This window comes from Trachypithecus francoisi, unplaced genomic scaffold (assembly GCF_009764315.1).
Source record: "Trachypithecus francoisi isolate TF-2019V2 unplaced genomic scaffold, Tfra_2.0 Lachesis_group5, whole genome shotgun sequence".
NCBI classification, from domain to species: domain Eukaryota; kingdom Metazoa; phylum Chordata; class Mammalia; order Primates; family Cercopithecidae; genus Trachypithecus; species Trachypithecus francoisi.
The window spans coordinates 12,947,852-12,973,487 of NW_022681470.1; the positions used below are offsets into that span (position 1 = coordinate 12,947,852).

Here is a 25,636-nt window from a genome sequence, read left to right on the forward strand (position 1 = left end):
CTCATGGTCCTGCAGGCAGTACAGGAAGCATGGCACCAGCATCTGTTCCCAGTGAGGCCTCAGGAAGCTTCCACTCATGCAGAAGGTGACAAGGGAGCCAGACTATCACGTAGCAAGAGTGGGAGCAAGAGAGACAGCAGGAAGGCGACACACACTTTTAAACAACCAGGTCTTGTATGAACTCCGAGTGACTTTCACTCATCACCAAAGGGTGGCGCTGAGCCATTCCTGAGGGATCTGGCCCCATGATCCAGTACCTCCCACCAGGACCCACCTCCAACACTGGAAATCACATTTCCTCATGAGATTTGGAGCAAACATCCAAACATATCAGGGTCCTTGCTTCATTGCATCAGCTGGGAAGGGTGGGGAACTAGACTGTGTCTCCTCCCTCCTTTTGTGTAGACACATAGCAACGCAGACACATCGGCACACGCACCCATGGAAAGATGACCATGCACACACAGACTGGCACAAGGCCTGCACTGGCAGGCACGTGGGCACACACAGACACACCCAAGGACATGCCAACACATGTGCAGGAACGCATGCACGGTTCTGCAGTGTAGGGAATGAGGGGGACGTTCCTTGGATTTCAAAGCTCCCAGCTTCTCGTGATTCTCCTTCCCTTGTTGTTGAGTTAAAGTTCCAAACCAAGATAAGGACACACATCTATTAAACTCTGATTTGGGTGGCTGATCTGTCTTCTAACAAGAATATTTTACCTTTCAAAAATTGCCTTTGGACAAATGCAGTCGCCATTATGCCTTATCTGGGCCAGAGTATTAGTTCATATGTGATAAAACCCACAGAGAGAGTGGGTCCTGCACACTCACCTGCTCGCCAAATAGAAAATTTCTTAAAAGTTCTAAATGTTTTGTATGAAGCAAATATAACATTGATATGTAAACCAGGTGAAGGTAGCATTAAATGACTTAATTTATTACTTAAGAATAGTACTTAATTCAAAAATTACTTAAGAATCTTGATGCAAAAATTATCAAAATGTTACCTTACAGAATTTGGCAATATATCAGCCAGGCGTGGTGGCTCACGCCTGTAATCCCAGCACTTTGGGAGGCCGAGGCGGGTGAATCATGAGATCAGGAGATCGAGACCATTCTGGCTAACATGGTGAAACCCCACCTCTACTGAAAATACAAAAAATTAGCTGGGCATGGTGGTGGGCACCTGTAGTCCCAGCAACTCTGGAGGCTGAGGCAGAAGAATGGCGTGAACCAGGGAGGCGGAGCTTGCAGTGAGCCGAGACGGTGCCAGTGCACTCCAGCCTGGGGGACAGAGCGAGACTCCGTCTCAAAAAAAAAAAAAAAAAAAGAATTTGGCAACATATCACAAAAGTAAATATGCATTTACCTTTGACCCAGCAATTCCAGAAATGTACCTTGAAGACACACCCACAATAATATGAGAATATGTAAATGCCCATAAATATATGGATTGAAAAATATACAGTATATCCACACGATGGAGTACTGTACTATGTAGTTATAAGAAAGAATGAGTATGATCTTTTTTGCATATCAATGAACTGATATGTGGTGCTTTCTAAAATGTATTGTTAAATATAAAAACAAAGTTTAAAAGCACACACACACACATTATGTTTTTGTGTAAGAAAGGAGAAAGAAGAAAATACACATGTAACTGCTTACTTTCTATGAAAATAAACACAGGACTAGCCCGGGAAACATAGTGAGGCCCAGTCTACAAAAAAAAAAAAATTGTTTTTAATTAGCCAGGCATGGTGGCACACACCTGTAGTCTCAGCTACTCAGGAGGCTGAGGCAGGAGGATCAGTGGAGCCCAGGAGTTCGAGGCTGCAGTGAGCTGTGACTGTTCCACTGCATTACAGCTTGGGTGACAGAGTGAGACCCCATCAGAAGGAAGGAAGGAAGGAAGGAAGAAGGAAGGAAGGAAGGAAGGAAAGAGAGAGAGAGAAAAAGAGAGAGACAGAGAGAGAGAGAGAGAAAGAAAAGAAAGAAAGAAAGAAAGAAAGAAAGAAAGAAGAAAGAAAGAAGAAGAAAGAAAGAAAGAAAGAAGAAAGAAAGAAAGAAAGAAAGAAAGAAAGAAAGAAAGAAGAAAGAAAGATAAGAAAAGTAAGAGAGAAAGAAAGAAAGAGAGAGCGGGAGGGAGGGAAGGAAGAAGAAAAAAGAAAAAAGAAGCATAGGAAAGTACACCAATGTGATGGGGAGGAAGGAAGGAAGGAAGGGAGGGAGGGGAGGAAGGAAGGAAGGAAGGAAGGAAGGAAGGAAGGAAGGAAGGAGGAAGGAAGGAAAAAAGAAGCGTAGGAAGCAATAGACCGGAGTCCAATGTGATTGGTTGCCCATAAGAGGTAGGTGGGAAGGGAGAAAAGGATTGGAATGGGCAGTGAAAGTGATGCCTGTGAGAATATCGATTTGCATCATTTTAACTTTGAAAGTATGGTTGTTGGCCAGGCGTGGTAGCTCAAGCCTGTAATCCCAGCACTTTGGGAGGCCGAGACGGGCGGATCACGAGGTCAGGAGATCGAGACCATCCTGGCTAACATGGTGAAACCCCGCCTCTACTAAAAATACAAAAACTAGCCGGGCGAGGTGGCAGGCGCCTGTAGTCCCAGCTACTCGGGAGGCTGAGGCAGGAGAATGGCGTAAACCCGGGAGGCGGAGCTTGCAGTGAGCTGAGATCTGGCCACTGCACTCCAGTCCGGGCGACAGAGCGAGACTCTGCCTCAAAAAAAAAAAAAAAAGAAAGAAAGTATGGTTGATGCTTTACATACTGAAGTAAATTAATACAATAAAGTCCAACAATTGTGAGGTGGGAAAAAAAACCTAAAACCAAAATAAAATATAAACAGAAGCAAAAGATGGTAGCCAGGGCCTCCTCCCACCTCATCTGTACCTTTGGGAGCCAGTGTCACTTGTGTTTCTGTTCACAGTGACCTGTCCCCCAGCTCTCATTCTTTAGTTGTTAGGCTTCCTTTGAAGCAGATTTTTATTAGATGGGGCAACTGTGATGTGTGTAGCACATGCTTTCTGTGAAACAGGTAGCACTACAGTGGTCTTAGTCATGGGCATCAATGTGTGTTGGGTTAGGGAGAATTTCTGCCGCCTCCCTCTAGAAAACAAATACATGCTTGGGATAGGGGTGACAGAGAGAGAGAGTGTGTGTGTGTGTTTGTGCGTGTGTGTGTGTGTGTTTATTGTTGCAAATAAACTCCCAACACAAAGTCTGTAAACTTTTTGGAAGGACAACAAATTAAAATTAATAAAGCAATTTTATTCATTAGAAACGTGTTTTGAGTCATAGATTGTTAGAAGAGGCCATTTGAGACACTCAGCTAGGCTTCGAAGCTTTGAGTTTGGGTTCTGGATCCACAGATGTTGGCTGTAGGACCTTTGGCTATTGGTTTAATTTCTCTGATTTTTGCACTTTGTTCCTTTGCAAAACAGAAATTAATACTGTCCCACCAACTCCATGGGCCGCTAGAGGAATGAATGACCAAATGTGTGTGAAAGTGATTGATGACTCGCAAAGCACTACACAAATGTCAAGCATTACTTATGGTCATGATGGTGATGGTGGTGGCAGCGGTGGGGGTGATGGAGAAGTCATTCTGGAACCTTCTGTTCTCTTCTCACTCTCTCCGGGACTGAGAAAGTTTTTCCAAACAAAAGCATCATGTCTTGCTCCTCTTACTCGAATGAGGCATTCCTTTCTCTTATCTTGGGGGTTTTCTACCAAATGCTGCCTGTGCTCCCAGATGCCCCCCGTCTTGGACAGAGAAGCTGTAGGTGGTGGGAGGCGGGGTCCCCTACCCTTGGAAAAGCAGCTCTTCTAACCCTTTTATTTGGTTACTTCTAGGGGCAGTAGAATAAAAGAGGACATGTCTAATAACAGCACCACTAGCATCTCCCAAGCCAGGAAAGCTGTGGAACAGCTAAAGATGGAAGCCTGTATGGACAGGGTCAAGGTAAGCATGCATGCGTCAGTCCCACCCTCCGCCCGAAGCTCAGCTCAAAACATTCTTCCTGCTTCCAGAGCAGCCTTGTGAGAGTTAACACGTCACCCAGCACAGCATCCAGCCAACCTTGGCAGCTGTAACATTTACAAATGAGTGTTTGCTTCAGAGTGCTAAGTGTGCCCAAGGATTCAAAGGATGCAAAACACACAGTGTGCATGAATTCCATAAGGAGTCTCCAAAAATAGACTCATAATTCATCTCAGCTCTATTTAGCTCTGTTGTCGTGCCAATAAGCAAGAAAGAGAGTTTAGCAATGAGATCAATCACTTTTCTGCTGTGATACAGTGCCTTTGAGGTTCAACAACATGGGATATTTTGACAGGATTATTGTTGAGGGTGGAGCTCTGAACCATGCCTGGGTTTGTCAAATATTCCTTTGGGGAAAGTGAAGAAAGGCTCCAGACACCTCCCACTGTATTCATTTCACTGATGAGTGCAGGTCTCTTCACGCTCGGAGGATTGAGGCAAGATGAGGCCACGTCTTCTCCAGATGCCACTCAGAGGTGAGCAGGAGGCCAGGCAAAGCATGTGACTCTGAATGAGTGTGTGAGCATGGCACTTGTTCACTGTAATAGAGTTGAAAGGAACCCCAACTCTGATGTCAGGAGCCTGATGCCAGGAAGCTCCATGTGTCTGTGGTCTTGGGGAACACAAATCAGGGGTCTCACTTGGGCATCTGGGATTCAAAAAACACAGAATTCATGACAATGGGCGACTCCTGAAGCCTTCTATCAGCACAGCCTCCCTGACCCCTCCCTCAGGAGTCACCCGTTGCCATGGATTCTGTGTTTTTTGAATCCCAGATGCCCAAGTGAGACCCCTGATTTGTGTTCCCCAAGGCCACAGACACATGGAGCCTCTGTGTGGACAGTTATTTTTTTCCCCTGGAGCTCTGGGGGTACAACCTCTCCAAGGAGGCAGAAAATATGCACAGAAAGTGACATGAGGGTATATGAAGCAAGGAAGGAATCCAGCGTGAGGTAAGGCGGTATCACTGGACCCGTGTTACTAGAGCATCTACATCTCATACATACCGATACCAACTGCAAATTAGATGTAAGTCCTTGGTCTCTAGGCTAGAGGAGGGAGCAAAGTTAGCACCCAGAAAGCAATTCTAAGACAGAGCGGGTCCCAATAGTGTAGAAAGAGGTTTCAAATGAATGTTGCAGGCATCCCGTGCTCCAGCAGTGCAGACAGGAAAAGGATGAGGACTGTGGTGAAAGGCGTTGCTGGGCACCTAATCTATACTTGCAGGGTCCTGGGAGAGACATGTGAAGGCGACAGTCTCCTCCGTGTGGCTCAGGGAAGACTTCTCGGAGTTGTGAGCTGTGGCTGGCTCTGAGCTGATAGTGGAGGAGGAAAGGCCAGTGTAAGCTAATCACGGCTCGTGTGGAGCAGCTGGGCAGCTGGAAGAGCTGCAGGTCGTGCTGGAAAGAGAGCTATGGGAGGAGGGTGCCATGCACACAGGTGCAGAAGCCGGAGCCATGAGGTGACAGGTGTTTGAGGTGCACCAACCTGTCAGCAATAGACGGAGTTGTCAGAGGCGAGGAGGTAGTTGAAGCTCTGAGTAATTAGGAGAGGCAAGGAGGGGCAGAAATCGGGTACAGTGTGGAGCAGACAGCAAAGATGGGATCAGGGAGGCAAACACACCAAGAAAAGCAACAGAACATGGAGAGTAAACGTGGGAGGCACTAGGGAGAGAGAAGTTAGAATCCAGCTGTCAAGCCCCGTGGCCAGAGGCCTGAAAAGACAGTGGGTCCCAGTTTGGGCTATAAGGCAGTTCTGTTTTGCCCAAGCGTTCTCTTCTGGCAAGGAAGATAAATTCTGCAATAGCATCTTCACCTGCCACAAACATCACCCCAGGAGCCCCTATGGGGACCGGGTGTCCTCACGAATGAACGCTTCTTCAAGAGTCACTTAGGCACACACGCTGTCACTGAAAGAAGGAGGAAAGTTAAAGACAAATGAGTTACTGTATGAGTTCGTTCTCACATTGCCATGAAGACACACCTGAGACTGGGTAGTTTATGAAGAAGTGTAACTGGCCCATGGTTCCACAGGTGGTCCAGCAGGCACCATGCCGGCATCTGCTTGGCTTCTTGGGGCAGAGGGTGGGGAGGCCTCAGGAAACTTACAATCATGGCAGAAGGTGAAGGGTGAGCAGGCACATCTTACATAGCAGGAGAAAGAGAGAGAAGCGGGGGGCACTACACACTTTTTTTTTTTTTTTTTTTTTTTGAGACGGAGTCTCGCTCTGTCGCCCAGGCTGGAGTGCAGTGGCCGGATCTCAGCTCACTGCAAGCTCCGCCTCCCGGGTTTACGCCATTCTCCTGCCTCAGCCTCCCGAGTAGCTGGGACTACAGGCGCCCGCCACCTCGCCCGGCTAGTTTTTTTGTATTTTTAGTAGAGAAGGGGTTTCACTGTGTTAGCCAGGATGGTCTCGATCTCCTGACCTCGTGATCCACCCGTCTCGGCCTCCCAAAGTGCTGGGATTACAGGCTTGAGCCACCGCGCCCGGCCCACACTTTTTTTCTTTCTTTTTTTTTTTTTCTTTCCGAGACGGAGTCTTGCTCTGTCGCCCAGGCTGGAGTGCAGTGGCGCGATCTCGGCTCACTGCAAGCTCTGCCTGCCGGGTTCACACCATTCTCCTGAATCAGCCTCCCGAGTAGCTGGGCCTACAGGCGCCCACCACCACGCCCGGCCAATTTTTTATATTTTTGGTAGAGATGGGGTTTCACTGTGTTAGCCAGGATGGTCTTGATCTCCTGACCTCGTGATCCGCCCGCCTCGGCCTCCCAACGTGCGACACACTTTTAAACAACCAGAGCTCTTGAGAACTCACTCACTATTATGACAACAGTACCAAGGGGGATGGTTTTAAACCCTTCATGAGGAACCACCCCCGTGCCCAATCACTTCCCGCCACGCCCTACCCTCAACACTGGGGATTACAACTCCACCTCAGATTTGAGCAGGGACACAGATCCAAACCGTATCAGCTACTCAGGTGGTATTCAATCAAAGGGATAGGCAGCCCAGACACGGTGGCTCACGCCTGTAATCCCAGCACTTTGGAAGGTCGAGGCAGGCGAATCACCTGAGGTCAGAAATTCGAGACTAGCCGAGCCAACATGGTGAAACCGCATCTCTACTAAAAAATACAAAAATTAGCCAGGTGTGGTGGCGTGTACTTATAATCCCAGCTACTTGGGAGGCTGAGGCAGAAGAATCACTTAAACCCAGGAGGTGGAGGTTGCAGGGAGCCAAGATTGTGCCACTGCACTTCAGCATGGACAACAGAGCAAGACCCTGTCTCAAAAAAAAAAAAAAAAAAACGGGATAGGTCGCCGTGTTGCTGTGCTGACTGTAATGGAAGCATGGATGCAAGATTCCTCAGAGGGCCTGCCAGAGGCTAATTCAGATCCTGTGGTAATTCCAGGAAGTAGGCCAGTGACAGCTGTGTCAGATTCGGTTCAGAAGCAGAGTTGGTAGAAACAGAATGTTGTCATTGAAGAGAAAATGCCATGGCCGCCTGAGGAGAGAGCTGAACCTAGGAACCGCATCTGTGCCAGAGATGCATGAGCACACATGAGTGGTTTTTGTTGTTGTTGTTGTTTTTCTTGCTTGGACAACCTTGAACATTAATATATAACATACAATTTATTATTTTAACCATTTTTAAATGTACAATTCAATTCAGCAGTATTAGGTGCATTCACAATATTGTGCAACCATCACCACCATCCATCTCCAGAACCTTCTCATGTTCCCACACAGAAACTCTGTACCCATTCAGTGCCAACTCCCCATTTGCCCTGCCCATCCCTGGTGACCACCATTCTACTTTTTTCCTCTATGAATCTGACTGCGCTAGGTATCTCATATAAGTGGGATCACACAGTATTTGTCCTTTTGTTCCTGTCTTATTTCACTTAACTTATTGTCCTCAAGATCCATCTATGTTGTAGCCTGTATCAGAACATCATTCCTTTTCAGGGCTGAGTTGTATTCCACTGCATGGATAGACCACATTTTGTTTATCCATTCATCCATTGATGGACACTTGGGTTATCTCCACCTTTGGACTATTGTAAATAATGCTGTTATAAACATGGGTATGCAAGTATCTGTTGGAGTCTTTGTTTGTTGTTGTTGTTGTTGTTGTTGTTGTTGTTGTTGTTGTTGTTTGAGATGGAGTCTCGCTCTTTCACCCAGGCTGGAGTGCAGTGGCATGATCTTGCCTCACTGCAAGCTCCGCCTCCCAGGTTCACGCCATTCTCCTGCCTCAGCCTTCCCAGTAGCTGGGACTACAGGCACCCACCACCATACCCGACTAATTTTGTTTTTGTATTTTTAATAGAGACGGAGTTTCCCCGTGTTAGCCCGGATGGTGGTCTCGATCTCCTAACCTTGTGATCCGCCCACCTCGGCCTCCCAAAGTGCTGGGATTACAGGCATGAGCCACCACTCCTGGCCTGGAGTCTATACTTTGGTTCTTTTGGGTACCCACAAGTGGTATTGCTAGATCATATGGTAACTCTATGTTCAACCTTTTTACCTTTTTTTTTTTTTTTTTGAGAGACAGAGTCTCACTCTGTTGCCCAGGCTGGAGTGCAGTGGCATGATCTCAGCTCACTGCAACCTCTGCCTCCTGGGTTCAAGCAGTTCTCCTGCCTCAGCTTCCCAAGTAGCTGGGATTACAGACATGCACCATTACACCCAGCTAATTTTTGTTTTTAGTAGAGACAGGGTTTTACCAAATGTTGGCCAGGCTGCTCTCGAACTCCTGACCTCAGGTGAACCACCTGCCTTGGCCTCCCAAAGTGCTGGGATTACAGGCGTGAGCCACCGCACCCGGCCTTATGTTCAACCTTTGGAGGAACTGTCACACTGTTTACACAGAGGCTTCTTCACTTCATATCATTACCAGCAGTGCATAGGAATTCCAGTTTCTCTACATCCTGACCAGCACTTGTTTTTGTTTTTTTTTTAAATTAATGTATTTACTTTAATTGACAAGTAAAAATTAAAGTCGCTCACTATCACGACGACAGTACCGAGGGGGTGGTATATATTTATGGTGTACAACATGAAGTTTTGACATAGGCATACATTGTGGTATGGCTAAGTCAAGCCATTTAACATATGTATTCTCTCAGATACTTAGTTTTTTGTGGTGAGGACACTTAAAACCTATTCTCTTAGCAATTTTCAAGTATACAATACATTGTTATTAATTGTAGTTACCATGATGTGCAATAAATCTCTTTAATTTATTTCTTCTAGCTGAATTTTCTTTTCTTTTCTTTTCTTTTTTCTGTGATGGAGTCTTGCTCTGTCACCCAGGCTGGAGCGCAATGGCGTGATCTTGGCTGACTGCAAGCCCTGCATCCTGGGTTCAAGCAATTCTCCTGCCTCAGCCTCCTGAGTAGCTGGGATTACAAGTGTGCACCACCACATCCAGCTAATTTTTGTATTATTAGTAGAGACGGGGTTTCGCCATGTTGGCCAGGCTGGTCTTGAACTCCTGGTCTCAGGTGATCCTCCCACCTCAGCCTTCCAAAGTGCTGGGATTACAGGCCTAAGCCACAGCAGCCAGCCCTGAAACTTCGTGTCCTTTGACCAATGTCTCTCTAATCTCACCACTCCACAGCCTCAGGTAGCCACCATTTTGCTCTCTATTTCTATAAGTTTGACTTTTTTACACTCCACATATAAGTGAGATCATACAGTATTTGTCCTGTGCATGGCTTATTTCATTTAATATCATATCCTTCAGGGTTACCCATATTTTCTCAAATAACAAGATTTCCTTCTTTTTTGGGGCTCAGTAGTATTCCATTGTGTAAATATACCACATTTTCTTTATCCATTCATTCGTTGTTAGACAGGCTGATTCCATAACTTGGTTATTTTGACTAATGCTGCAATGAACACAGAAGCACAGATCTTTCTTTGACATACTGATTTCATATCCTCGGGTTATATACCTAGTAGAGGGATTGCTGGATCCTATGGTAGTTCTATTTTTAATTTTTGAAAAACATCCACACTGTTTTCCAAAATGGCTGTACTAATTTAATTCCCACCAATGGCATACCAGGGTTCCCTTTCCTCCAAACTCAGCAACACTTGTTATCTTGTGTATTTTTGATAATTGCCATCCTAACAGGTTTGACTTGATATCTTGCTGTAGCTTTAATTTGTATTTCCCTGATGATCTAGTGATGTCTGTTTTTTTAGTAACAGTCACCATAATGAGTGTGAAGCTCACATATGGTTTTCAGCCCTAGACATCCCTGGTTTCTGGGCATAGTGTGACTTTGCAGAAAAATCTATGTGATGCAATGTTTGACCAAAAAAAAAAGGTGCATCTTGGTATCAGGCAGACTATAAGAATGTGGAAAGAAAGGGGAGCTGTGAAGGACACTCCCGATGACCTCGTCAAGGACCTTGAGGAGGGAAGAAAGAGGAAGTCACCAGGGAAAGGCAATGGCCTTTCTGGGATGGGTGCAAGGTTACTGCCAGAGAGGAGGAAGGAAAGAGGGAGCCTGGACAGGAAATGACAGAGGGCAGCCCTGGGGAAGGAGGAGAGGAGCAGTTTTTAGAATCCACTGAACTTGCACATACCATGTCAGAAACACCAGGGCCAGATGACAACACTGAGATGGGCTTTCACTATATTGGTCAGGCTGGTCTCATACTCCTGACCTCGTGATCCACCCGCCCTGGCCTCCCGAAGTGCTGGATTATAGGCGTGAGCCACCGCACCCAGCTGGTGTTTGAGACCAGCCTGACCAACATAGGGAAACCCCATCTCTACTAAAAATACAAAACTTAACTGGGCGTGCTGGCATGTGCCTGTAGCCCCAGCTACTTGGGAGGCTGAGGCAGGAGAATTGCTCAAACCCGGGAGGCAGGGGTGGCAGTGAGCCGAGATTGTGCCACTGCGCTCCAGCCTGGGCGACAGAGCAAGACTGCGTCTAAAAAAAAAAAAAAAGAAAACACTGAGATGGATTTTCCAAGGAAGAAGAGAAGGCTAGGCCCATACTGACCGCATGGTGAGAATGCGGAGTGGGTGAATGTGCACATGATGTGGGGGCAGGCTGCATGGGAACCAGCTGGAGGGTCCATGGGAGGAATTATGGCAATGCCTAGGCCCACAGAGCTGGCTCCCAGGTGAGAGCACGGCAGATGGGAACCCAGAGAGGACATCCCAGGCGAGGGCAGGTACCAGCAGGAAACCAAAAGGGAGCCCCCAGGATGGCATGATGTGTAGCCAACCATAGGGCCCTCGCCAGGTTCTGTAGCTTACTGTGCTCAGAAGAGTTTCTAAGGAGGAAGGAAGGAAAAGAAGGCATTTGCCGCCCAGGAAAATAAAGGGGAGATCTGTCATTGGGAAGAGAAAGGAAAACATAACTGCATTAAGCAGTTATGGGGTTGCAAAAGTAAGAAAGAGTAATAGTGCCAATTCAGAGAGGTTTGCACGATTCGTGGAGGAAAAATGTAGCTATAATATTCATTATCGTCTTGACGTTCTCTTTGTCCCCATTTGCACAAAAGCTCAAGTGCAAATATAGACTTTTTTTTTTTAGTAGGCGATATAGATTGAGGCTTTACACCACAAAGCCCATAGCAAGACCTTAAACCCACACACAGTGTGGTTCAGAGACCTCCTCACTGCCTCCATTCATTTAATGTTTATCGAGAATCCCCTGCTGCTTGGCCCTTCTCCCAAATTACCACCCGCACTCTGTGGGACTCTTCTCCATCTTGCCTAGAAGCACATCAAAGCATTTCCCAACAAAGATGTGTGTTCTTTGCAAACTCTTATCAGCAGCTAAAACAAGTAATGTTCTCCAGGTTGTCACCGGCATGAGGAGGATTCACCATGGAACCTGTATAGCCTCACAAAAAGCATAAAGCTTGGAAAATAATACCCAGGTTTCTAAAAAAGAAAGAGCACATGAAAGACGAATTTTGGAAACCATATGGGTTCCCAGGGAAAGAATACCATCATAGCCTTATTCTTTTTCTCACCCATTAGAAGTTCAAACAATCTAAAACTCTATTAGAAAAGTATGTATATGGTCGGGTGTGGTGGCTCACGCCTGTAATCCCAGCACTTTGGGAGGCCGAGGCGGGCAGATCATGAGGTCAGGAGATCGAGACCAGCCTGGCCAACATGGTGAAACCTCTCTCTACTAAAATACAAAAAAAAATTAGCCAGGCATGGTGGCACACGTCTGTAGTCCCAGCTACTCGGGAGGCTGAGGCAGGGGAATTGCTTGAATCCGGGAGGCAGAGGTTTCAGTGAGCCCAGATCATGCCACTGCACCCCAGCCTGGCAACAGAGTGAGACTCCATCTCAAAAAAAAAAAGTACATATATGACATTGATCACTAAATAGAGAAAATCTGACAAGTGATTGTGGCAGGTCAGAGCTGAGCAGAGTGTAAGAGGCCTCGCTAGAGAAAACAGTTCCTGAAGCCAGCCTGCGCAGCCACAATGCAGAGTTCAGCCACTGAGAAGTCGTTCTCCCAAAGGTGAAGCGCAGTGCTCCCAGGTGGGCTTCCACGCTGCCTTCCACGTGCCATCCCTCAGGGTGCCCTGATTCTCCTGCCCCAGAGGAAAGGGAAGTTGCTGACATTGGGTCAATCCTACGTCTGTGACTCAAGCAGCTCTGGGGTGGACAGACACCCTCGAGCAAGCCCAACTCTCAGCCAGGGACTAGGAGGAACTGATGGGATGGCCAAGGAAAACTGGCCAAGGAACATTCTGCCCAGTCTCGTTTGCTCTGGCAGATAATTTCAACATCCGTGGGGTGGGTGTGCTCCCAGTTCCTACAAGGGCTGCCCTTAGGCTGAGGTTAACTTTGCAAGCACAAGCTTTATTTGCTGAGTGTTGACAGATCAATATATTGTTGGGCCTGCGTTCTACAGACTAGTGAAAACATGAGTGCAGGAAGAGAGGAATTTCAGGCGATGGATGCACGCAAAGTTGAAGCCCAAGAAATGCAGGAGAACTGGCTACAGATGGCCCTTGACTTACAATGGGGCTACCTCTCAATAAACCTATCATAAATTGAAAGTTCAACTTACGATATTTTCTACTTAACGATGGGTTTATGTGGATGTGATCTCCCCTGGTAAGTGGAGGAGCGTACTGAATGCATATTGCTTTCTGCCACTGTCAATTTGAAAAAAATCATTCAGCCAGACCACCGTACATCAGGGACCCTCTGTATTTAAAGTGAAATAGTGCAGAAAGATACTGACATCAAAGGAAAGAGATTGTGGTGGGGCGCAGTGGCTCAAGCCTGTAATTCCACCACTTTGGGAGTCTGAGACCAGCTTGGTCAACGTGGTGAAATCCCATCTCCACTAAAAATACAAAAATTAGCCGCGTATGGTGGTGGGCACCTGTAATCCCAGCTACTCGGGAAGCTGAGGCAGGAGAATCACTGGAACCCAGGAGGTGGAGGCTGCAGTGAGCTGAGATCGCACCACTGCACTCCAGCCTGGGCAACAGCGTGAGACTCCATCTCAAAAAAGAAAAGAAAGAAAGGATTGTGTCGTGACAGATACTGGCAGTTATTAACAATCTTCCTTCATAAAAACTAAGAAATTTGGAGAAAACAGAAAAAGAGAAAGAGCTACTTTTTAAAAGGGTATAATCTGATGCTTAAAAGAAAGGAGAACCAATAATCAAAAAAATACTTTAGTCTGGAAATGCAAGGACACAACAGTTGAATTTACAAGTCTTCAAGATATTTCTTGTATATACTCTCCTTATTCCTTTGATAATTTCTTTCAAACCATAAATTAACTAGAGTGAGTTGAACACATCTCTAAGCATGCAGCTTACTTAAAGCGCTTCCAACAAAGAAGCAGAACATCTGGTGGGTTGAAGTGAGAATGTGAAAAAGTCATATCCTTTTCAGGGGCCTTTAATGCTTGTTTTGAAAATAATACTACTTCTCTGTTCATTAAAATGGTACTTGTTTTTGTTGTTGTTGTTCTTGCTGTTTTTTGAGATGGAGTCTCTCTCTCTCTGTTGCCCAGGCCGGAGTGCAGTGGTGCGATCTCCCCCTCCCACAGGTTGAGACTCTGTCTCAAAAAAAAAAAAGGAAAAATAAAAAAAGACTCACACTTGGAAATAACTGAAATGTCTAAGGATAGGAGACTGGTTAAATAAATTACTGTACATCGGGGGGAAATAGATATTAAAAATGACATTTTAGGAGAATATTTCCTGGCCTGGATATATGATCACAATATACTGTTCAGTGATAAACCAGGTTATAAAAAAACAATAAATGTACATTATGGCCCCAGTTTTATAATAAATGTAAAACAAATATAGATGGAAAAATATCAAAAGGTAGTGGTTATAGATCATTCCAATTATCCTCTTTATACTTGTCAGCATTTTTCAAAAATTTTAAAAATAAGCAAGTACTTAATCTTAACACTTTGAGAGGCCAAGATGGGAGGACCACCTGAGGTCAGGAGTTCAAGGCTAGCCTGGACAACATGGTGAAACCCCGTCTCTACTAGAAATACAAAAATTGGCCAGGCATGGTGGCACAGGCTTGTAATTCCAGCTACTCGGGAGGCTGAGGCAGGAGAATTGCTTGAACTAGGGAGGCAGAGGTTACAGTGAGCCAAGATGGCGCCACTGCACTCCAGCCTGGGCGACAGAGCGAGACTCCGTCTCAAAAAAAAGAAACAAAAAGGAAAAAAAAAAGAAGATATTCTAGTACTGTATTTTTACTGTACCTTTTCTATGTTTAGATATGTTTAGATACACAAGATACTTACCATTGTGTGACAGTTGCCTACAGTATTCAGTACAGTCACATTCCTGTAATCCCAGCACTTTGGGAGACCAAGGCAGGAGGATCACTTGAGCTCAGGAGTTTGAGACCAGGCTGGGCAACAGAGTGAGACCCTGTCTCTACTAAAAATTCAAAAAAGTAAGCTGGATGTGGTGCACACCTATAGTCCCAGCTACTTGGGAGGCTGAGGCAGGAAGATCACTTGAGCCCAGGAGTTCGAGGCTGCAGTGAGCCCTGATCATGCCACTGCACTCCAGCCTGGATGAGAGAGTGAGAGCCTGTCTCAAAATAATTAATTAACATTTCCAAAGTTTGTAGCTTAGGAGCAGTAGGCTATACCCTGTAATCTATAGGCTACACCCTAGTGTGTAATCGGATAGACCATCTAGGTTTGCAGAAGTACACTCTGTGGTGTTCTTACGATGATGAAATCACCTAACAAGCCATTTCTCAGAACATATCCCCGTCATTAAGCAACACATGACTGTATACACAAGAAAGTGTTTGAATCAATATCAAATTTCCCTATGGAAAGGGATACCAATTTATATTTTTATCAGTCATGTATGGCTGTTTTCCCACATTCTCCCCCAAAACGCCATTCATTATGCCATACCAATTTAACAGATAATAATAATAGTAGCCAACACTTACTGAGTGCTTACTGTGTGCTGTTCTGAACAAGTCACATTAAATTCACTCAATTCTCATAGCAGTCCAATGAAGTGGGTACTCCATTATATAAAGGAGGAAACTGAGGTCTATAAAGATTAATTAACTAGCCTAAAATTCAGCAGCTGGAAAGTGGTGAGAGCCCAGGGATAGGAAATCAGGGAGTGTGTCTCCAGAGCCTTCGCTCTCAACCTTTATGTTATACCATCTCTTGATTGCTGACGCCTCGTTATTTTAACATACATTTCATTGATTGTTACTGGAATTAAACTAATTTTGTATGTTAAATTCTTCTTTTGCTAATTGGCTATTCCTACCCTTTACCCAATTTTCTATTGTAGTATTATAGAATATTTTAAGGCCGGCACAGTGGCTCACGCCTGTAATTCCAGCACTTCGGGAGGCCAAGGCAGATTTGCCTGAGCACAGGAGCTCAAAACCAGCCTAGGCAACATGGCAAAACCCCATCTCTACAAAAAAATAAAAGATATAGATATAGATAAAATTAGCCGGGTGTGGTGGCATGTACCTGTAGTCCTAGCTAGAGGCTAATGTGGGAGGATCACCTAAACCTGGGAGGTCGAGGTTGCAGAGAGCCGAGAATGCGCCACTGCACTCCAGCCTGGGTCACAGAGTGAGACCTTGTCTTTTAAAAATTTATTTAGGCCAGGCACGGTGCTCACACTTGTAATCCCAGCACTTTGGGAGGCCGAGGCGGGCGGGTCACCTGAGGTCAGGAGTTCGAGACCAGCCTGACCAACATGGTGAAACCCTGTCTCTACTAAAAATACGAAAATTATCTGGGCATGATGGCAGGCACCTGTAATCCCAGCTACTCAGGGAGGCTGAGGCAGGAGAATTGCTTGAACCCAGGAGGCGGAGGTTACAGTGAGCCAAGATCGCGCCATTGCACTCCATCCTGAGTGACAGTGAAACTCCATCTCAAAAAGAAAAAAAAAAAAAAACAGAAGAGATGAAACTAATAAGTTGGAAAGGAAGGTGGAAAGCTAAGGAAAGAATTGGAGGGAGGTAGGAGGACCACTGGAGTAGCAGAGTGTGTCACACATGCTGTGGAAAACCGCAGTGATGACCTGGAGACAGGCTTCAGAAAGGTGCACAGAAAACAAACAGATGCAGTGTCAGACCGAAGCAGTTAGAAGCTGATAGAAATCCAGACTGACAACAGCATTCCCACCTTTGTATGCAAATGTTCCTGGCAGAGAGAATAAATGGAATAGAAAATACTCTAAAGGATATAACATAAAATGGCTTCATTAAATAAAGGAAGACCTGAATCTGCAGGTCCGAACTGCTTGCCATATTCCAGAAAAGAGTGTGAGAGAAATGATCGACACTGAGACATAAATACTGCTGAGGGTCTTAATCTCAAAAGGAAAGAGTGATCTCCCCATCAACAAATAAGTCAACAGCAAAAAACAAAACAAAACAATACTACTAATAAAGAGCCCGTTAAGAATATAGGCAGAAGAGGCCAGGGCGCAGTGGCTCACACCTGTAATCCCAGCACTTTGGGAGGCCGAGGGGGAGGCAGATCACCGGAGTTCGGGAGTTCCAGACCAGCCTGGCCAACATGGTGAAACCCTGTCTCTCCTGAAAATACAAAAATAAGCTGGGCGTAGTGGCGGGCGCCTGTAATCCCAGCTACTCAGGAGGCTGAGGTAGGAGAATCGCTTGAACCTGGGAGGCGTTCAAACACTGCTTCAGTAAACAAGGAAGGAGGTCATGAGGAATCTAGTGAGCCAAGTTCGTGCCATTGCACTCCAGCCTGGGCAACAAGAGCAAAACTCTATCTAAAAAGAAAAAAAGAAAAAAAAGAAAAGAATATAGGCAGAAGAAGCAGTCAGTTAGGACAAATACCCCTATCCTTGATTACATTCTTTTTTTTTTTTTTTGAGACAGGGTCTCGCTCTGTCACCCAGGCTGGAGTGCAGTGTCGTGATCTTGGCTCACTGCAGCCTCCACCTCCCCAGCTCGAGCAATCCTCTCACTTCAGCCTCCCAAGTAGCTGGAACTAGGTTTTGCCATGTTGCCCAGGCTGGTCTCTAACTCCTGAGCTCAAACAATCCTCCCACCTTGGCCTCCCAGAGTGCTGGGATTACAGGCGTGAGCCACCACACCCAACCTGGGTACATTCTTACTATGTGTTAGGAGCTTGAATTTTCACACCAGCCCTGAGATGTTGGTGCTATGAGTACCCATTTCACAGACAAGAAAACAGGCCCAGGCCAGGTGCAGTGGCTCACGCCTGTTGTCCCAGCACTTTGGGAAGCCAAGGTGGGAGGATCACTTGAGGTCAGAAGTTTAAGACCAGCCTGGCCAATATGGTGAAACTCCATCTCTACTAAAAATACAAAAATTAGCCAGGCGTAGTGGCGAGCACCTGTAGTCCCAGCTACTTGGGATGCTGAGGCAGGAGAATTGCTTGAACCTAGGAGGAGAAGGTTTCAGTGAGCCAGGATCATGCCACTGCACTCCAGCCTGGACAACAGAGCAAGACTCCATCTCAAAAAAGAGAAATGAAAAAAAGAAAAGAAAAGAAGAGAGAAGAGAAGAGAAGAAAAGAGAAGAGAGAAGAGAGAAAAGACAAAAGAGAAAAGAGATAAGAAAAGAAAAGAGGTCCAGAGTTGCCATTTGATGAAGGAAGGATACAAACCCAGAACCTTGGTTACTATCACTACACTACAGTGCCTCACCCACAAAGGAGGAAAATCTCAGTCTGGACAACACTTCACCACAGTTCTGAAGATGTCAGCCCAAGGAGAAACAGCATCTACAATGAATTCTCTACCCAACCAAGTGGCCATTTATGTCCATGGCAACATATATATATTCTCAATTATGCAGAAGTTTAAATGTAATGCAAATACGTGCTGCTTTTCTTTAGCAAACTTATTTCATTTTATTCAATTGAATTTCATTGTAGGAGATACAGATGTGCATAATTATGTTAATTTACACATGATACTATACATTAAGACCATAAGAAAGCTTCTGAGAAAATTCCTGCTCAGTCAAAAGGTCCTCCCGAGCAGGGGCTGAGGGTCTTGCACGTGGCTGGATCCGCACACGATCTGAGTCATAGGAGGCACTGAAGGCACTGGAGGCATGGAAGGATGGGCTTGATGTACTTGGAACAGCTCAGTCACCTGCTTTGATGCAGGGCCTGTTGCAGGTGTGATGACTACAGCCAGGATCATGAGTGCTAAAGGAATTTGCCAAGGCAGTCATAGGTTTAAAAAAAAAAAAAAAAAAAAAAAGCAGATTTATTAGAAGGAAAGTGTGTTGCAAGGAAGCAATGGGCAGCACAGCAGAAAAGGGACTGTCTTCAAAAAGGCAAGGGCTGGAAGGAGGCTTTATAGGGTCGTGCTGGAGGGGTTTCGTGTAGTTACAGTCCTGCTGCTGGGGCTACGTGCAAAGTGAGGGAACAGGATGTTGTGCAAGGGGCTGTTTGTGGTTAGCCGTCTCTCAGAACAATTGTTCTCCCCAACCTGGGACCCCTTCCTCATTGTTGCCTACTTATGAGGATTTCTGGGCCCAAATCAATAGTATAGAAATGGGATCAGGTGAGACAATCCATGTATCACCTATGAATAGACTCAAAAGAATTGGAAGTAGGGTCTTGAAGAGAAATCTGTACATCCATATTAATAGCAGCTTACTCACGATAGCCAAGGCATAGAAGCTACCTAAATGTCTATCAATAGATGAATAGATAAACAAAATGTAGTGTATACTTAAAACAGAGTATGATTCAGCCTTAAACAGGAAGGAAACTCGGACACATGTGACAACATGAATGAACCTTGAGGACACTGTGCTAACAGAAGTAAGCCAGGCACAAAAAGTCAAAATATTGTATTCCACCTATAAGAGGTACCTAGAGTAGTCAAATTCATAGAAACAGATAGGAGAATGGTGGTCTCCAGGAGCTGGGGGAAAGAGAGAATGGAGAGTTGTTTAATGGAAGCAGAGTTTCAGTTTTGCAATTTCTGGAGAGGGATGGTACTGATAGTTGCACAAGAATGTGAATATACTTAATACTACTGAACTGTATACTTAAAAATAGTTAAGACAATGCATTTTATGTCATATATGTTTTATAGAAATACACCTATATGTATATATATATGTACACATATTTGTATAAACATATAGTCCTATAATTAAACTTTTTTTATGCTGGGTGCAGTGGCTCACGTCTGTAATCCTGGCACTTTGGGAGGCCAAGGTGGGAGAATTGCTTGCACTCAGGAGTTTGAGATAAGTCTGGGAAACAGAGCAAGACCACATCTCTACTAAATTTTTTTTTTTTTTTAATTAGCTGGACATGGTGGTATGTGCCTACTCAGGAGGCTGAGGCGGGAGGATCACTTGAGCCCAGAAGACAGAGGCTGCTTTGAGTTATGGTCTCACCACTGCACTCCAGCCAGGGCAACAGAGCAAGACTTTATTTCAGTAATAATAATAATAATAATAATAATCCTTTTAAGAAAATGCTTTCAAGACAAAGTTATCTCCAAATCCAGCTTCCATCACTATAGGGCATTCAGAATCAACAAGTCTTCGTGCTGTTGGACCTGCTGTGCTGGAGGGCTTCATGTCCATCAGATAAATATTAGCATTCCCTCTGAATCTGTATGAGATTGGGCTTGAGGCATCCTTCATAGCATTGTCAAGGCAGCACTCACGCCCAAATCTTCAGCACTGGTAGCATCCCTGTTCTCATTAGATAGCACAGCCATTTTCCCCAGTCTCTCCTATCTTTTAGAGCAGCGGTCCCCAATCTTTTTGGCACTAGGAACTGGTTTCGTCAGAGACAGTTTTTCCACAGGCAGTGGGGGACGGTTTGGGGATGATTCAAGCATTACATTTATTGTGCACTTTATTGCTGTTATTATTACATACTCACCATAATGTAGAATCAGTGGAAGTCCTAAGCTTGTTTTCCTGCAACTAGACAAGACAGGTATTGGGAGACAGTGACAGATCATCAGGCATTAGATTCTCATAAGGAGCATGCAAGCTAGATTCCTGGTATGCACAGATCACAATAGGGTTCACGCTCCTATGGGAATCTGAGGACTCCGCTGATCTGACAGGAGGCGGAGCTCATGCGGTAATGCTCACTTGCTAGCTCGCCGCTCACCTCCTGCTGTGTAGCCCGTTTCCTAACAGGCCATGGACTGGTACTGGTCCCTGGCAGGGAGTTGGGGACCCCTGTTTTAGAGCACTGTTGAAAGACAGAACACTCACGATTTCACTCATCATGGAGACATCAGTCTGATGTCTCCTGACCTCCTGACCTCAAGTGATCCACCTGCCTCGACCTCCCAAAGGTGATCTGCCTCCGATATCCATCACTGGGATCCAAATGGTCTTTGCCAAGTTATAGTTTCTGGGTCAGTATTCAGTCCTAGAATTCTGCTTAATTCTCTAGAATTCTGCTTAATTCTTTATCAGTGTGATAGAGTCGGTCTTCTCAATTCTTACTCTTAATACCTTCAGATCTGGGTATCAGACAACTTTCTTACTCCATTGACTGAAGGTACCAAATAAGGGACCTCTGTCCATCTGTGTGAGCTCATGAAATGCACAAACATCAGTAGCAGCAGCAAAAAGAACACTAGGTCACCAGTGAGGCTGATATCAAACTCCATAGGAACGACTGGGCAGTCTACTGCCTCGTATTTCAAAAGTTCCACCCTGAGAGGCTGTCAAACCTAAGCAAACCTAAGTAGGCATATACCACCATGTCCAGCTAATTAAAAAAAAATTTAGTAGAGATGGGGGTCTCGCGATGTTTCCCAGACTGGTCTCAAACTCCTGAGCTCAACCAATTCTCTCACCTTGGGAGCCTGACGAAGAGCTTGCACCAGCCCATTGTGGTTGTTCTTTATTCCCAGGACCTTTGGGGTTCTTCTAGTCACTGCCACAGTGTTTTTCTGTTGTTGTTGCTTGTTTGTTTGTTTTTGAAACAGAGTCTCACTCTGTCTCAAGCCCAGGCTGGAGTGCAGTGGAATGATCTCGGTTCACTGAAACCTCCGCCTCCCAGGTTCAAGTGATTCTCCTGCCTCAGCCTCCTGAGTAGTTGGGATTACAGGCGCCCACCACCACCATGCCTGGCTAATTTTTGTATTTTTAGTAGAGACGGGTTTTCACCGTATTGGCCAGGCTGGTTTCGAACTCCTGACCTCAGGTGATCTGCCCACCTCAGCCTCCCAAAGTGCTGGGATTACAGGTGTGCCACTGTGCCGGGCCAACTGCCACACTGTTTCTTTAGACTCTGACTTGCTCAGAGACGACCTTCTGTTCAGGTTTCTTACCAGCACCATGGCCCGGATGGTCTCCTGCCTCCTCTGGACTCTGCACATACATGTGTGTAACATAGGATCCAGCCAGCTGACTGAATCGAAGTAACTTCCACATGGGGATGGCATAGTATGAAAGAAGTTGCAGGGTTATTCAATCAATGTAAACTTAAAATTAAGAATAATTGGCCGGGCACGGTGACTCATGTCTATAATCCCAGCACTTTGAGAGGCCGAGGCAGGGTCAAGAGATCAAGATCATCCTGGCCAACACGGCGAAACCTGGTGTCTACTAAAAATACAAAAATAAGCTGGGCGTGGTGGCGCACGCCTGTGGTCTCAGCTACTCAGGGGGCTGAGGCAGAAGAATCTCTTGAACCCGGGAGGCAGAGGTTGCAGTGAGCTGAGATTGCACCACTGCACTCCAGCCTGGCGACAGAGTGAGACTCTGTCTAAAAAAAATAATAATAGCTATGGTGACCGCTCTTACAAAATGTAATTTTTATCATTCTTCTCAGAAATCTATATGATATAAAAATAAACATTTGTCGGTAGTAGACTATGACAATCCTAGAAAATACTTACATTAAAATGGGGGAGGGAGAAAAGAGGAGAGTGTAAATATGGCCACCTGTCAGTCCAATGGTCTTTATTACAAATAACAGAAGCTTACCTTGGCTGAGTAAATATAAAAGGAATTTAGTTAGTTGGTTAGTTTCAACTTTAATTTTAGGTTCAAGGGGTACACGTGCAAGTTTGTTATGTGGGTAAATTGCATGTCAGTAGGGTCTGGTGTAGAAGTGATTTCATCCCCCAGGTAGTGAGCATAGTACCCAATAGGTAGTTTCTCAGCCCTTACCTTCCTCCTCTGTCACCCCTCAAGTAGGCCCTGGTGTCTCTCGTTCCCATCTTTGTGACCATGTGTACTCAATGTTTAGCTCCCAGTTATAAATGAGAACATGTGGTATTTGGTTTTCTGTGCCTGCATTAATTCAATTAGGATAATGGCCACCAGCTGTATTCATATTGCTGCTAAGGACACAATTCCACTCATTTTTATAGCTGCATTGTATTTCATGGTGTGTATATACTACATTTTCTTTATCCAGTCCACTGTTGATAAGCATCTAAGTTGATTATAAAAGGAATTTATTAAAGGGATTTTGAATAGCTTATAAAATCGTTGGGAAGTCTAGAGAAGGGGGCTTAAGATTCATCTTCTGGGAACAGCACTCAAAACCACACTGCAGAACAGTCTGAGGTGGGAACTGCGGCAATCACCACCCAGCACTACATGCTACAGTTTGTACCACTGTCACTCTGAGCCAGGAACTCAACCTTCTAGCCAGGGCCACTGCCACCAGAACAAAAGCTCGTAATGTCTTCCCCCTCAGATCATAAGTCGAAGTCTGGCACATGTGTGTCAGATAGAAACAGAGTCACATGTGCGAAGTTGCAAGAGATTCTGGGAAGGTGAGTATTTGACATTTTCAGATCTATTAAGAGAAAGAATTGTTTCCCCACACAAGGACTCATAAAGTAGATAACTCCTCCAACCAGTGAAGGGGTTCAGTTGCTAGGGGAAAACATGCATGATAACTGTCCAGTATAGCCAATTTCTTCATATTTCATAGATGTGAATCAATCAATATAACTTCATTTCTGAAATTGATTAACATTATAAACATATTAAGGCTATAAAGATTAAATGCTTTTTTTTTTTTTGAGATAGAGTTTCACTCTGTCGCCCAGGCTGGAGTGCCATGGAGCAATCTCTGCTCACTGCAACCTCTGCCTCCGGGGTTCAAGCAATCCCAAGTAGCTGGGACTACAGGTGCGCACCACTATGCCCGGCTAATTTTTGTAATTTTAGTAGAGATGGGGTTTCACTATGTTGGCCAGGCTGGTCTCAAACTCCCAACCTCAAGTGATCCGCCCACCTCGGCCTCCCAAAGTGCTGGGATTACAGGTGTGAGCCATCGTGCCCAGCCTACACTTCTTAATTACTGGATGACAAGAAATAAAGACCATGGAACATAAACTAGAAAACAAAAGAGAACGTAAAAGTTTCAAAAAACAAAATAAGACAGCAGAAACAATATCAACTATATCTATCTTAATAATAAGTGTTAAGTGGGAAAACTAATTTAGATGATCAGATTTAACCTTTAAAAAGAATATATTTCGCATTACACATAGACCTAAAATAAAGTGACTCAGGTTGAATGTAAAAAGATGAGTGAAAATATACCAGATATATTCAATATGCACAAGATCTGTATGAGGAAAACTACAAAACTCTGAGGGAAAAAAATCAAACATCTAAATAAAATGGAGAGATAGTCCATGTTCATGGATAAGAAGACTCAATATAGTTAAAACAGCAATTTTTCCCAACTTGATCTGTAGATTCAATGTGATCCCAGTCAAAATCCCAGCAAATTCTCTTCCTTTTCTTTTTTCTTTTTCTTTTTTTTTTTTTTTGAGACAGAGTCTTGCTCTATTGCCCAGGCTGGAGTGCAATGGCGTGATCTCAGCTCACTGCAACCTCTGACTCTAATATTCCTGTGCTGAAGGCCATGTGAGAACAACTCTTACTTAAGTTAATTTGGTAATATTACAACTCTTTTACAAGCATCTTAGATTTAGCTCCCAATGTGCAATCAACTTTTGATGTGGAAAAAAAAGCCTATGCTGAAAGTAGTTCACAGTGGCTAGTCCACTGTTATGGACATTTGACTTAAGGATTCAGAGACAGACTCTGTTGAATTATTCTTTTATTCATACATATCACCCACTCTCCCCTCTCTGGTTTCCACCTTCAGATATAACCTAACCCACTCTCAACTAGATGTTGCCTGTGGCCTAGGACCCAACCACTGGGCGGAAGCCTCTCCCCATACAGGCCATCCACCAACAAGTAAGAATTGCCCACGTTGACCAGGAATAGTACGAAGTAGTTACTGGGATCCACTGAAAGCTATAATATGAAAGTATCTAGAGATTGCCCTTAGGAACTGGTGTGTGGGTCTCAAATATTTCCCAGTGTTAGGAGGAAAAAAAAAAAAAAAAAGCACAAGAATTCACCCTGCAGTGCTTGCTGAGAATTTAGAGGTAGGGTATATACCTGTAATGTCCCGAGGATCCCGCTGAGGATAAGCAGTATATGATATCTTCTAGTGGTGTGTGCACCAAATTTGACCTTGTAAAATATACCATTACACCATGCTAGCTGCAACCTGGCTGTGCCATTAACTGTAATCCTGCTTTGTTTTTTGGAGTAGAAGGAGAAACAGGCAAAGCCAACCTAGGTGCTTTTAATTGATCTCCAGTAGTGCTGTTAACTAGACCAGGGTTGCTTAGAAATAGGTGTGGGTCTGTCTACTTCAGATGCAAAGGATAAATGCAGTGGGTGTCACAGCCAGAATAATAATTATGTCATCTGTCTTGTCACGGAATGTGACTATGGTAATTGCGGCATTTTCTCCCATCATTGAAGCTTGTAATTATAGTGCAACTAACAGGATTATGTGCTAACTTGGGCTGCTTTAATCACCTCTTTTACTCTGAAATGTGATGGTAAAATTCCACAGTTGTTCCCAAGCTACCGATTCTTTTCAACATCTGTTGTCTTGTAACTCTAACAGTTCAATACTAAGACGGGGAGGCACAGAGATGCTCCAGGCATTTCATCACAGCAAACTTGAGGGAAAGCCGAATTCAGGCTTGATGAGAAGGCATACACAGTAAAGGAATTTTCAATTTTCTACCAGA

General features: G+C 44.8%; 1 protein-coding gene across 2 annotated transcripts in view; it reads left to right on the top strand.

The window, feature by feature from the left end:
* The window catches only part of GNG4 (G protein subunit gamma 4), a 100,221-nt gene that overhangs the window by 63,265 nt on the left and 11,320 nt on the right, over positions 1-25,636 (top strand). For both annotated transcript variants that reach the window (XM_033197429.1, XM_033197428.1), the window contains one exon: positions 3,862-3,970. In XM_033197429.1, the coding sequence (XP_033053320.1) occupies positions 3,884-3,970 (87 nt within the window). In that variant the 5' untranslated portion in view covers positions 3,862-3,883. The remainder of the gene's footprint in view (positions 1-3,861; positions 3,971-25,636) is intronic.